Raw genomic sequence first — 13,225 nt, 5'->3', positions numbered from 1 at the left:
AAAATGTCTAGAAAATATCTGTTATGCTTATTTTTAATTGGTTAGTATAATTTCGTCTAAAAAGGAGCTGGTCTACGTAGCAAATTAGCAATTAGTATTAGCAAGTGGTCTATGACTATGAAGCAAGTGGTCTAAGTAGCAACTTGTCTAAGTATCAAGTGGTCTGAAATTCTTTGACTCAAAGTCGATGAAGCTCTGCTTCGAGGAGCTCCTATACCGAGTACCTTGACGCAACTCTAATCTAACCTATGTTTTTTCAAGTTTTCGACAAAAACAGGATAGGACCAGTTGCTTTTTAGACCACTTGCTACTTAGGAAAGCTGCTTTTTTAGACGAAATGATACCTACCCTACCTAACGGGTATATTTTTACTGTGTAGCTGAGCAAATTATTACAACTAAAGTTCACATTCATATTTTGCCGTCAAGGTAATATCTGTGGCTCCAGTGAAAAGGGGTACATGTCGAAAAACCCAAGTTTACAGGAGACGCAAAAAACAGTTACGCCCGAGATGATTCAAACTTACGTTCATTACACTTGTATATTTACATATACTAATAAATGTGGTATGTTAAAGCACTAAATTAATTGCGCTCTTTCTTATGGGAATGTTATTTTTGCTCTTGATCTATTAGTTTATAAATTAACTACTTGTATCCAAAATAGAAGTATAAAAATAAGTGTAAAAAGGTTCAAGTGGCTATATATATCGCTATTCACCAAGTTTTCGTAATTTTATACGAAGTGAAAAAGGGTACGCATCCGGAATGTTTTTTGTAGTACATGTATAATATTATCCACAGAAGACTAGCTTACGAACTAATGGTGTAGAAAATGATTGCATTTTTCAATTTATGCAGTTCTTTGGACTTAATTACAGACATAACAGACATGTAGCCTTTTGCACGTTTTTTTTTTATTGTGTTTTTAGTTATAAGTAGACTTAAATAATAATGAAAAATTCAAAATGCTACTTGTATCCAAGTTGAGTGAATAAAACACACATGAAATTATTTAAATATCTATTCAAAAACGCTATAAATTTTTCAAAAATCTCACATGCAAACATAAAAAATGCCCGTTTAAAACAAACTTAAAATTTCTCATCATTAGTATCTAAGTATGTCAAACACACTAGGTAGAGGGGATTTTCCGCGTCTTCATAGAAGACATACCGTGTGCCATTGATCGTCATCATACGTCTTGTATTGTAGTCAAAATTAGGAAATTCTGCCTTTTTAAAACTGAAAATTGCAGTCTCAGAGATATTAAACTTTTGTTTGTCCTCGTTATATTTTTTTTGTTGAAGTGGCCCTTTTACTTACCTGCTTCGCTGTTGCCTCATTCGAAAATTCCCCCATTTGATGATACCTAATTGATAGTCTCATGAAAACCCAAATTTAAAACATTTTGAGCATTTATCTCAGCGAGCAGGCATGGACCCAAGCCACTTTACCGATAAGGAACGGCGGCTTAGGAACTCGCAAAATTTCAAGTGTAGCTTTGCCGGCATTCCTATCTTCGATCCACAGCACGCTAGATCTCGCAGGTAGAATACTCAAAGCTCCAGCAGGCATTAACTACGAGATTGCATGCTTGAACGAGGCCACGAATGACTCGCTAGCTGGACCGAGTCCAAATCTCCCGTCCAAACCACATAGGCGAAGGGCCTGGAGTACAATAGCCTCCGTCACCACCTTATAGGCATTAATAGAACCTATAACAGGCAGGGACCGGGACAGACTGTTAGCTGTGTCCAAGCCAGAATCTGGTTACTGGCTCCATGCATACCCCTCTCCCAACACTAGAACTTTTATCGACCCAGACACTACGCATAGCTGCTGGTCTACGGCTGGGAGTTGGGATCTGCGAAAGTAACAACTGTGTTTCTTGTGGGGCTCCAGTGGACCGTCTCGGCCAACATGGCCTGTCCTGTTCCTCAGGTGCCGACCGACTGTCCCGCCACGCCACTCTCAACGACATTCTCAGAAGGGTTTCTTTAGTGCCAACGTTCCCTCCGCTCTGTAGCCCCAGATTGTACGGAGCGATGGCAAGCGCCCTGACGGAATGTCGTTGATACCCTGGAAGACTGGCCGTGCGCTGGTGTGGGACGCTACCTGTACAGACACCCTGGCGGCGTCCTACCTAACAGCAACTACCAATCGTGCGGGGGCGGCGGTAGACGCCCGGGAACGCCTCAAGGTCACAAAATATAGCTGTCTCGGCGCCCAATATCATTTCTTTGCTTTCGGCGTCGAGACTCTAGGTCCTTGGGGTAAGGGTGCGCTGGAGCTACACAGGGAGCTCAGCAATAGGTTAAGGGAGGCAACAGGCAACCCTCGCGCCGGCAGCTTTCTCGCGCAAAGAATCGCAATCGGAGTTCAACGCGGGAATGCTGCCTGCGTGATGGGCACCATGCCAAGAAGCCCACCTCTCTTTTTTAATTAAAGTTTTAGTTTTAGATATTTAAATTAAATAATAGTTTTAGTCCTATGGATATTTTGATTTTCTTAATCATTCTTATTAAATGATTGGTGTCAAGGGATACATCTTAATTAATACCCTTAAAATTAATGCAATGTGCCATATTAGTTTAATAATAAAATGGTGTAAAAGGATATAACTTAATCGCGTAACCGTCAACTGCGCAGCTCGCAAGCGCGTTCTCCCTGCACAAGTCAGCGCACACGATTGTGGCTCATCCGTGAGCGCCGTGGCTCCCCACTCACCCGCTCATTCCTCCGCGCAAAGACTTATATCCTTTTCCACGTAAACTTTTTTATATTCGATTTGTGAAAACGGGCGCAGCTCGACTTAATCTTATATTTTATTTCATTTTTTTTTGTGTAAAGAGATTGAACTTAACTTGTATCAATGTAAACTAAATAAATCTGTTCTTGTTTTAGGGGTTCAAGTGTGCTTAGATTTTTTTACACCCGCCATATGAAAAAACAGCACGTACAACTAAATTTAGATCATAAATCACAAACAAAACTTTAGTTAATAGAAATACAACTTGACAAGTACCCTCTGTTGCTAACTTTTTTAAGGCAGTTCTACCCTTGACCACCAGAAAACTCCGTTGTTTTAAAAGATATCTTAGATCCGTTTACACCAATCGATGCGTTATTTTTTTTTGTGTTTTTTGGTCTATATAACTCAATTTGGCCAAATTCAGACTTGTACCCCTTTTCACTGGAGCCACAGATTTATGGCAGTAAATAATTATAGCGTAAGTCCCGTGTGTTTAATAATAAATATTGGTGAAAATAAAATAAATATTATAAATATCATGGGACACTTGACACCAATTGACTTAGTCCCAAACTAAGCGAAGCTTGTACAGTCAACGTCATAATTAAGTGATCACTTTTGTGCCTTGTCACTTTAACGTCATGTTTGAAAAGCCATACGAAATTGTTTAACGACTGAAAGCGACAAGGTACAGAAATGATCACTTATTTATGACGTTGACTGTACTATGGATACTAGGCAACGGATAAACATACTTATATAGACATATTAAACATCCAAGACCCGAGAAAAAACATTCGTATTATTCATACAATGTATGTACCTTATGAATTATTCAACCTTGATGCAATCACAAAAGGTTAAAGCAACTATAACAAAATTTAATATTGCACTTGATAACATTGTGAATGTTAATGAATTTCGAGGGGTTATAAAATTGGTGTATGATAACGTATCGCAGGGTGTGTCAATATAGGTAAATATTGTATATCTTTGGCAGAGTACGCTCCTTCACTAATAAAATAATGAAACCTACATCATAAAAACAGAATCGTTGCATCAGATTCGTGATACTCATCCTTATAGTTCCAGTGAAATCCTCAAATTATTTCTTGTCATTAGGCAAGAAATTAAGCTCTAATTTGATCTTAAGTCAGTTGTATTTTGTTTCTTGAAAGTTTTTTAAAAATTATAGACCACTTATTTGGCTGGTCTTATCTATTTATCGTCAAGCAATGTAAGTACATAGTGTTTCTCTTAGACAGGGCTCGGCCGCCTTCGCAGAATTCTTCACAAGCTTCAAATGCACGTACTTACTTTAAAATAATAATAATAAAAATATTTATTCAATAAGACAAAATTGCACAAGAGAGGAATGAACACTTACAAAGAAAAAGAAAACTTAGGTTAAACATAGCACAATTAAATAAGTTGAATCTTGACTCACAAACTAAGCAGGCCCGTATCTTGTAAGTCAGTGTTCGTCAGGTCGCTTTTGGCAACAACGTAAATGTGGTCCAGAAACGAATGGATGTTTCTTTTTCAGAACAAAAGGCGTGACCGGGACGATACGGGCAGGAGACAGCGTTTGTGAATTGGGCAAGGACCATCGCACGCTCAGTTCGCTCAAGCAGTACCGCAAAAAGTCGTGCTACATTCTTCAGGATGATCGGATCAGTACGCTTTTCAGCGTAGAAGAGCTTATGAAGTTTGCTGCTGACATGAAACTCGGGAATACGTTAACAGAAAAACTAAAAATGACTGTGGTGAGTATATTTCCTAAGTGTGTTAATTGAAAATACCTATTGACTTCGAACCCACAGTCACGCAAATAAACGATGCATTTGATATCAATATCGTTGTTTTCAACTCCTCGTTGCGGCAAGTGAAGAACTTATCACGATATCCCAATCAAAATACAAATAACAACTATGTTACAACATGGTTGCTTAGTAGTTTTACCCATGGCCTCTCAAGCAGAGGGTCGTGAATTGGCACCTTTGAGTTTTTCGGAATTTAAGTGTTAAATCATATTTGAAATTTAGCATCAAATTTACAGTGAAGGAAAACTTCGTGAGGAAACCTACATCAGGTCCACACGAGCTGAAGCGTAGGTATTATGGAATTCTTCGGCAAACCGTGCAATTTTGAATTAACCGACTTCAAAATAGGAGGAGGTTATCAATTCGGTTGTTTTTTTATGTTTGTTACCTCAGAACGTTTATGAAACAATTTGAAAAATTTTTTTTGCGTTCGTCTAGGAATGTCTTCAATTGGTCCCATAAGCACCAAATTAGGATCTGATGATTGGATCTTAAGGAAATCGAGGGAACTCTTCAAATGTTGTAGGGACACCTATAGTAAATTGGATATATTTAGTAGTAACTCGTGCTCTTGAAAATCATCATTTGGTGAAGTGGAACTGATGATGAAGACCACAGTTGACCATCGGAGTTACTACTCAATAACAAGTATTTCACGGGTTGAATTTAAATGACTTTGACACAGTTGCTAAGCAATTTATGCTCCTCGTAATGCACATAGTAAAACGGGTGGTGAAGCACAATGAAATAATGAACGTCTCAGAATCGGAAAAAGCAATCTTTCGTAAAAGGTGACGAGCAGTTGATATTAAACTATTGTATCTTAGATTATTTACACTAAAAAGCGTGAAAAAAAAATATAACAAAAAATTGAACCGACTATAAAAAACCATGTAAATAATTTTCTACCAGTCTGAAGTCGGTCGGCGCCTCAGCAGCTTTTTTTTAAATAACGAAAGAACTTAACAGTCTCAGAAATTACTATTTAATATAAATAAAAAAAAGTATTACAAACTGTTGTCAGAGTTCAAGAAAGCGTTAGTTTGTGTGCTTCTTATATATAGTTATATGTAGTTACAGATCTTTTAAAGCTTAATTGCGCTTTTTTGCGTCTGATAAATGCAATGTGTTTTTGATATAAAGTGTTCAAAGTCAAAGTCAAAGTCAAAATATCTTTATTCAATTTAGGCTATAACAAGCCCTTATGAATGTTAAAAAAAACTACCACCGGTTCGGAAAAACCTCTGTTGAGAAGAATCCGGCAAGAAACTCAACGAGGTATATTTTTTTTAAACAGATTAACAATATTATTAAATGATATCTATACATCACTAGTATTTAACACAACTTTATTTTTAACACAGTAGGTTCGCTATTTGAAGGGATCGCTGATGCGGATCGGAATTATTTCCAAATATCCCTGTCCATGATATAATCATTAACTTTATAATACGCCTTAGATATCAATGTCTTCTTGACAATTGATCTGAATTTTGTATCCGTTTCATTTGTAATATTTTTTGGAATTTTATTATAAAAACGTATGCAATTTCCCAGAAACGACTTTTTGGTTTTAGCCAGTCTGTAAGATGGAACTTTGAGCTTCCTTGTTTATACGTAAATACCTACATACATTGTCGTTCTGTTACAGATTAGCGAAGTTCTACAAGACTTGGGTCTCTCGGGGACTGAGAAGACGCGGTGCGGGAACCTCTCCGGAGGCCAGAGGAAGAGGCTGTCCATAGCTCTGGAGCTCATTGACAACCCTCCGGTAGTTTTTCTGGACGAGCCTACCACGTAAGTACACGTATGGACATGTTCGTTTACTAACTAGAAAGTTAAATCCGTGCTAATCGTCACATATAAACCGATTTCATCCGATTTAGATGATTTTGGTATGCAGATAGCTTGAAACTATTGGGAAGGACAGTTGTTAGTGCATATACCCCGTGGGTTAGCGATATAAACGAATTCTTCAAACGAAGTCGCAGGATATAAAAACTTAACAATATTACTTTTACGTCATTATTTATTTACAACTAAGGGAAATAAGTTTTATATAATAATTAATCGAAATAGTTAAAAGATTAATATGTGTAAGTAAACTAATTGTACGATCAGTAAAGGTGTGAAAAGCCTCCATCCAGTGCATACATAATATGGTCAAACAACACAAAGGATAGTACACAACCAGGAGATGTGATGAGATGATCTCCGAATGTGAAATTAATAGTTATTTGTGTCACGGAGGAGCAAAATGATGTATTTACGGCGAGGGCGGTACGTTGAATCCTGAGCGTAATGAGGGATTTAAGATGAAAATATTTTTGTTCCCGAGTTTCACACCCAGTATGACGAAAATTGAAATAAAACAATTCTAAATATAATCAAAGAGCAGTCAGCATAGAAAATGGCGTGGTTTTACAATTATCAACTTCAAAAAATTGCATTTGCAAAAAACACTTAGAAAAAGCCTTGAGCAGAAAAGTTGCATGATATACACCTACGTACAAAGCGCTGCTTCCCGTGATGCTATGTTTTTTACCCTAGCTAATGGAAATAAGAATTTATCAATTTTATTACATTTATTTTCTATGTTCCAGTTGCAAAACTTGTCTAAAGTGAAACCGAGAAATTTTGTCGTATCTGTTTCAGTAATTGCTATCACTGAAACAGATAGCTTCATTTTTATATTTAATAGCCAAGTCCATGGGCTTGGCTCTATGAGTTTGGAACTGCATAAGATTCGTTTTGTTCACGTTGATCTTTAAATTATTACTCTCCAGCCATTATTTTATTAGTAAATATTTTTAAGCTTATTATAATTTTTTTACTGAAGTAGTTTTCCTAGCAACTAATAGGGGCTTCGCGACCCCCCTAAAGAGGGGGGTCACGACCCACAGGTTGACAAACACTGGTCAAGCTAATTCTTTGTCCGAGGAAGCTGCCAGCTCTTCGGTCCCCTGCTTCCCCTGTATATCATGAAACGCCGCCATATCGGATCTGGCGCTTCGCCGGCCGCTGCCGCGGCACGCTCGCTTCGCTCGCTCGGCTCGAGCATCGTGATCACAATTAATACTAACCACTCCTCGCTTCGCTCGTCGTACCATATTGTTATCTGTTTTATAAATATTTGTTGTTGTACTTTTTTTATATGCAATAAACTATTATTATTATTATTAAAAAAAAAATCTTCTTATAAGAATATCGACGAATGCGTTGCTCTAATTGATCTGCCGTATTGTTTCTCAGGAACATCGTGATATGCCTGGCCAACTTTTAGCCATGTAGAATTGTAGATTGATTTCTGTAACCTATCTGTTTTGTGATATAACTAAATACTAACCTCTAAAATACGGGCAGACGTCCATGGTTTTTTCACATTGTGCACAGAATCCGTTTGATTCACATAAAAAGAACGGAGCTGATGTTCAAAAGCTTCTTTTGCACTTCTATTTTGAATTCAATCACTATTTTCGGTTTAAAGATCATTTTGTTGCGACGCCGACATTTTTCACGCGCTAAACAAACACGGCCGGTCAGCTGGTCACGGCCGCCATTGCATACGCAGCGCCACCAGTGGCCAAAAAAGAAACTATTTTACGATGTGCCCGGTATAGAGCTAGGAATATCGACGAATGCGTTGCTCTAATCGATCTGCCGTATTATTTCTCAGGCACATCGTGATATGCCTGGCCAACGTTTAGGCATATCATGAAATGGCGGCGTTTCACGATATGCCTAGGAATTTCGTGATCTGGCGGATTTTACGATCGGCCGCCGACATCGACATCGCATTTGTATTTCAAACCTTAAGGAAATGGTACGCATCGCATAATACCGAAGTCCCAGAATACGAATATAAAAACGCCGAACGTATATATGATCGAAAGTTTGTTTGACCGAAAGCCTAAAACCCAAAGATTTATAGAGGTCTTTAATTTGATCGAACGTTTTCAAAGCTATTGTTGTGTATAAAAATACCCGTAATGTGAGGTGATTCTATAGGCTCTCTCCTTCACTCGTTCCAAAGCTTCATCCACGCTTCGAGGAAAATCGTTCCAAGAAGAATAATTTTGATTTCCTTTAACTCACGTCCTGTATTCTGGTGTTCCAGTGGTTTGGATAGCGTGACATCTGTCCAGTGCATCGAAATGCTGAAGAACTTAGCTCGCTCTGGACGCACAATTGTCTGCACCGTGCACCAGCCCTCCGCTTCGATCTACGCATTGTTTGATCAGGTGATAAAAAAAAAATAACATACCCTTAACCTAAAATCATTAACGCTTGTTTACGAATATCGCACCATCCATGGTTGTCAATAGGCACCCTGCCCAGTGTCTATGCAGCAAAACCGGAACCCTTATGGGATCACTTTGTTGTCCGTGTATCAAGACACTTCTTCTCAGTAATGCGTGGAGGTAACTATCAAATTGAAATTTATATTAAAATTCATTCTCCTTGTTAACGCAATCTAAAATGTAATAATAATAAAACCATTTTTATTTATTAATTTTGAGCATGGGCGCACGCAGGGGGGGGGGGGTGCAGGGGAGGGCAAAATCTGACTTGCCCCAACCCAAATTAGCCAGAATCTGGGTACGCCCCTGATTTTGTGCTTCCGGTCCCGCCGGCCCATGAGTCTCTCTAGCAAAACCCGCAAAAATGTAGCTGTCTGCCAAATTAGCCATGGACCTTACAGGATATTACGACTTTTTAAAAACTTTTTCTTCCAACTATGCTTTAATTTCATCATAACCGCACTAAATACCCAGCACAAAGCGGGACTTTTCTGCTCTAGAGCAGAAAAAAATATGAAAATCCTTTATTGCATTGTTTTAGTTTTTTTTTAATTGCACCACCGAAGAGGTAACACAAGTACTTTTGCTATAAAATTAGCCTGCATAGTGTAAAAAAAATCAAGTGTTAGGTTGCTCAACCTGACGGTCTTATGAAATTTGACAGATTGTTGCTACCAATCCTACCAAAAACAGTAAGTAGCCGTATATTAAAAAAAAAACTGTGTGTTTGGTTGGCCAACCTGGCGCCCATCCGAAATTTGACAGATCGCGGGTAAAAATATCTGCTACTGGCTACTAACTCTGCCAAAAAAAAGCGAGAAATAAAAAAAAAACAAATTGGCGGGAACCTTGCGAATTTTCCGTGGACATTTTTTGAGAGTGCGAACTTACAAAATTGGAATCATCGAGTGCTAGTGACATTTATTTCCTATTAATTGTTTAGCATGCGTTTTTTTTCGTCTACTATTCCTGTAATAGTTGAAAGAAAAGCAGATTATGCACCTCGCATTAAGTAATTTATATTGCCATCGTGCTTTTTAAAGCCCTCGCCAAATCAGCACTCGGTGCAATAATAAATAACTTTCTGCTTGGTGCAACAATCTACTAATAGTGGTTAGAATTGGAACTAGATTTTCGATGCGATGAATTAATACTTAAGCGTGATACACCTTTCACATAGCAAATGTCAGAGAAGATCTCGGCATAAATATGGTTACCTATGTACACTCGTACTTATAGCATACAATGTGCGTGCCGGGTGATAATGCAGTCTACTTAATCAAGTTGGTACTTATTATAAGTATGTTGGTCCGCTGCGGTTACGTTGTTAATATTGCGGTCACAACAAAAGGACGAAAACATGTTTTTTCCTTGAGTAATTTTCTAAAATGGGTCATAAATAGATTAAAGTTTGCGGTTGTATATCCTGCAGTGAACGAACCATGGTCTATAGTCCAAAAACTAAGTGTTTTTTGTTTTACGCTTCAGGTGTACATTCTGGCTGAAGGCATGTGCGTGTACCACGGTGCGAGTGAGAACACTGTACCCTTCCTCGCCAGCGTTGGTCTTCAGTGCCCCAAGTACCACAATCCGGCCGACTACAGTACGTACTTCGGATCTTTATTACTCTAGAACTAGAAAGACTAGAAGTAGACGTAGCTCTTCCTCAAATACACATAGCAAGCGGTCGTATAGAAAAAAAAACTTAAGAACATTACAAGCGATACACTAGCAACGCGAGGCGCCCGGTTAATAAAAAAGACATATACTTAAGTATTTTTTATTCACCTGCCTCAGTTTTTTTTTAACTGTATGAAAACAAAAAAAAGCGTGTTCGCATTCATAGAAGGAGATGTTACGTCAGTTCTAGAGGGAAACAGAAGCGATGACATAATATCTACTCCTCATAATAATTACCAAATAGTTGTGTGATCGTACTCCTTATGCATCTACCGGTATGACCGTATGAGCAAGTAAGCAATTTGTTTGCTAGGCATTTCCCTGTAATATAAATTTTAAGCAAAATTGGGCATTCATTTAGTTTTTTAGAAGATTATTAAAAAAACATTTATTTTAATAAAGAAAAAAAATTACACAACATTTGTATAATACTCTGAACATGAAATTAGCGTGATACTAATTCTTATTTAATGAAATAAATCTGGATATTTCACGTCTTTAATCTAGTTTAGCTCGACATGTTTCGGGCTAATTCGTAGCCCTTCCTCTTGGAGCAACGCGACTTGGCGGCTGCTGCAGTGCGCGTGTTGCAGACGTGAGTTATCTGGATTTATTTAATTAAACATACAGTCCTCACAGGGTTGTACAGTCAACTACAAAGAGTTCGAAACGGTCAAAGTTACAAAAATATTTATACACGACCTTAACGCTAAGTCAATAAAGGCGTTTCGAACTCTTTGTAGTTGACTGTAACTCAAAGTCAAAGTCAAAGTCAAAGTCAAAATATCTTTATTCAATTTAGGCTACAACAAGCACTTATGAATGTCAAAAAAAATCTACCACCGGTTCGGAAAAACTATTTTAACATGTACTGTGCATATGTAACTAAATACTGCCTGTTAGCTATTTACGTGGAAGTAGGGTCTTACATGATCACGTCATATATGTCCCATAAACGGCCAGACATAGCTATCGTATACGTGTGGTAGCGGTGGAGCAAGGCTACTGGAAAGCAACAATCAATTATTCGGAATATTTATCTTCTCTCCAGTGCTGGAAATAGCCAACGGTGAATACGGCAGCTTCAACGAAATGCTGGCCGCGGAATGCAGTAAAGTGGACTGGACGCGGCCGGTGTTGCCAGCCGTGCCATCAGCCGAGAAGCCCCCCGTGTTCTCCTATGGGAAGAGTACGGTTGCAATCAATGAACCACACGAACTATACAAATTTGGAGTGCTATTTAGGAGATGCTTTATACAGCAGTATAGGGATTGGGTGAGTCACTATCATCTCCGGCTGGGGCACCTGAAACAAGTTGTAATGGTATCCGGGGGGGGGGGGGGGGGCGGTTTTGCTAGTTTTATCCGTATTCAATAAAACCGGTTTTGAATGCGTCATCTTCAGCACATATGTGTCTAGGCATTGCTGGTGCCTACTCTAACCTAACCGACCCTAGGTACCTACCTAATTTCCACGCCAGCTATTATTATCAAAGTTAATACAACACAACCTATCAGAGCCTCAGTGTCATATTGATATTTTTTTTCAAAAACGTCCGCAAAAGTTGACATTATTCTTTACATTATCAGAAGGCGAAGTGAAAATTTATGGTCAGCGAAAAATTAAAAAGTTAGCTCGACAATAATGTCGCATACAAATGACATTATGTTGCCATGGGAATGATGGCACAACTCAAATCAGTTATTTTATTGGAACTCTGGACTTTTTTTATTGGGTCTGAAACAGCTTGTGGTGTTTACGGTGGAAAAATACACCTGCAGTTTTTTTATGAAAAAAAGGCGGGAAAGCATTTTATTGGAATAAAATTAAATGTCATAATATATTTTGAGAAAAGTTTTTCTAATTTTGGTTTTTTCTTCACTATTTTTGAGAAAAGCGTTTTAGTCTCAGCTAGAATAGCAATTGCTGGCTTCGTGCGAGTCCGTTTAATACTAATACTCAGCCAGAAATTGCCTACTTCCATGCCACGACAATAATCTACTATTGTTTGTCCAGACGGTAACCCACCTGAAGGTTCTGGTGCACATCCTGATGGGGATACTGCTGGCGTTGATAGTGGGCCACTGCGGCAGCGACGGCTCCAAGACCCTCACCAACGTTGGCTATCTAATGATTTCGATCGTCTACCTCCTCTACACCTCACTTATGCCTGGTGTACTTAAATGTAAGTCTTCACCCTTATGTAGTTAATGATCTATTGGTTCGCACATTCACACATGCTTCAATAATGCGAACTGCTAAGGAATGGGATTCGCTCGCTGTTTTTTCGGATAAATACAACCTAGGGCTCTTCAAGGCTAGAGTGAATAGGCTGTTACTCGTACTGAACCAGTGAGGTACACCTTTGGCCTCATCTGCACTTTACATCAAGTGAATTTTTGTCGCCTTCCGTGAAGTCTCCAAGCGGTCACAGCGGAAGACCAGCGTTGGCCTCTAAGGCCAACACTATGCTGAACTGAGACCGCTTCGCGATTTCGCAAATACTTAATACTTACTATAATACCTACTTGTTTTTATTTTGTGTTCTCTGTAATTTGCTAAGTGCGAACAAATATTTCTATTCTATAAGTGAGGTAGAGATCAATAACGGTCAGTTTATATAAAAAATAAAAAAATAAGCCATAGTACCTATACTGCATGTTTTAT

General features: G+C 38.5%; 1 protein-coding gene across 1 annotated transcript in view; it reads left to right on the top strand.

Moving 5' to 3' along the window:
- Positions 1–13,225, top strand: part of LOC141431957 (ATP-binding cassette sub-family G member 4) — a gene marked incomplete in the record, with an annotated part of 61,257 nt that overhangs the window by 38,463 nt on the left and 9,569 nt on the right. The window contains 6 exon segments of the mRNA XM_074093261.1: positions 4,301–4,520; positions 6,229–6,374; positions 8,695–8,818; positions 10,367–10,481; positions 11,610–11,833; positions 12,575–12,743. Of these exon segments, the coding sequence (XP_073949362.1) occupies positions 4,301–4,520; positions 6,229–6,374; positions 8,695–8,818; positions 10,367–10,481; positions 11,610–11,833; positions 12,575–12,743 (998 nt within the window).

This window comes from Choristoneura fumiferana, chromosome 10 (genome assembly GCF_025370935.1).
Source record: "Choristoneura fumiferana chromosome 10, NRCan_CFum_1, whole genome shotgun sequence".
Taxonomy (NCBI): Eukaryota; Metazoa; Arthropoda; class Insecta; order Lepidoptera; family Tortricidae; genus Choristoneura; species Choristoneura fumiferana.
This window is presented reverse-complemented; position numbering and strand designations above follow the sequence as displayed.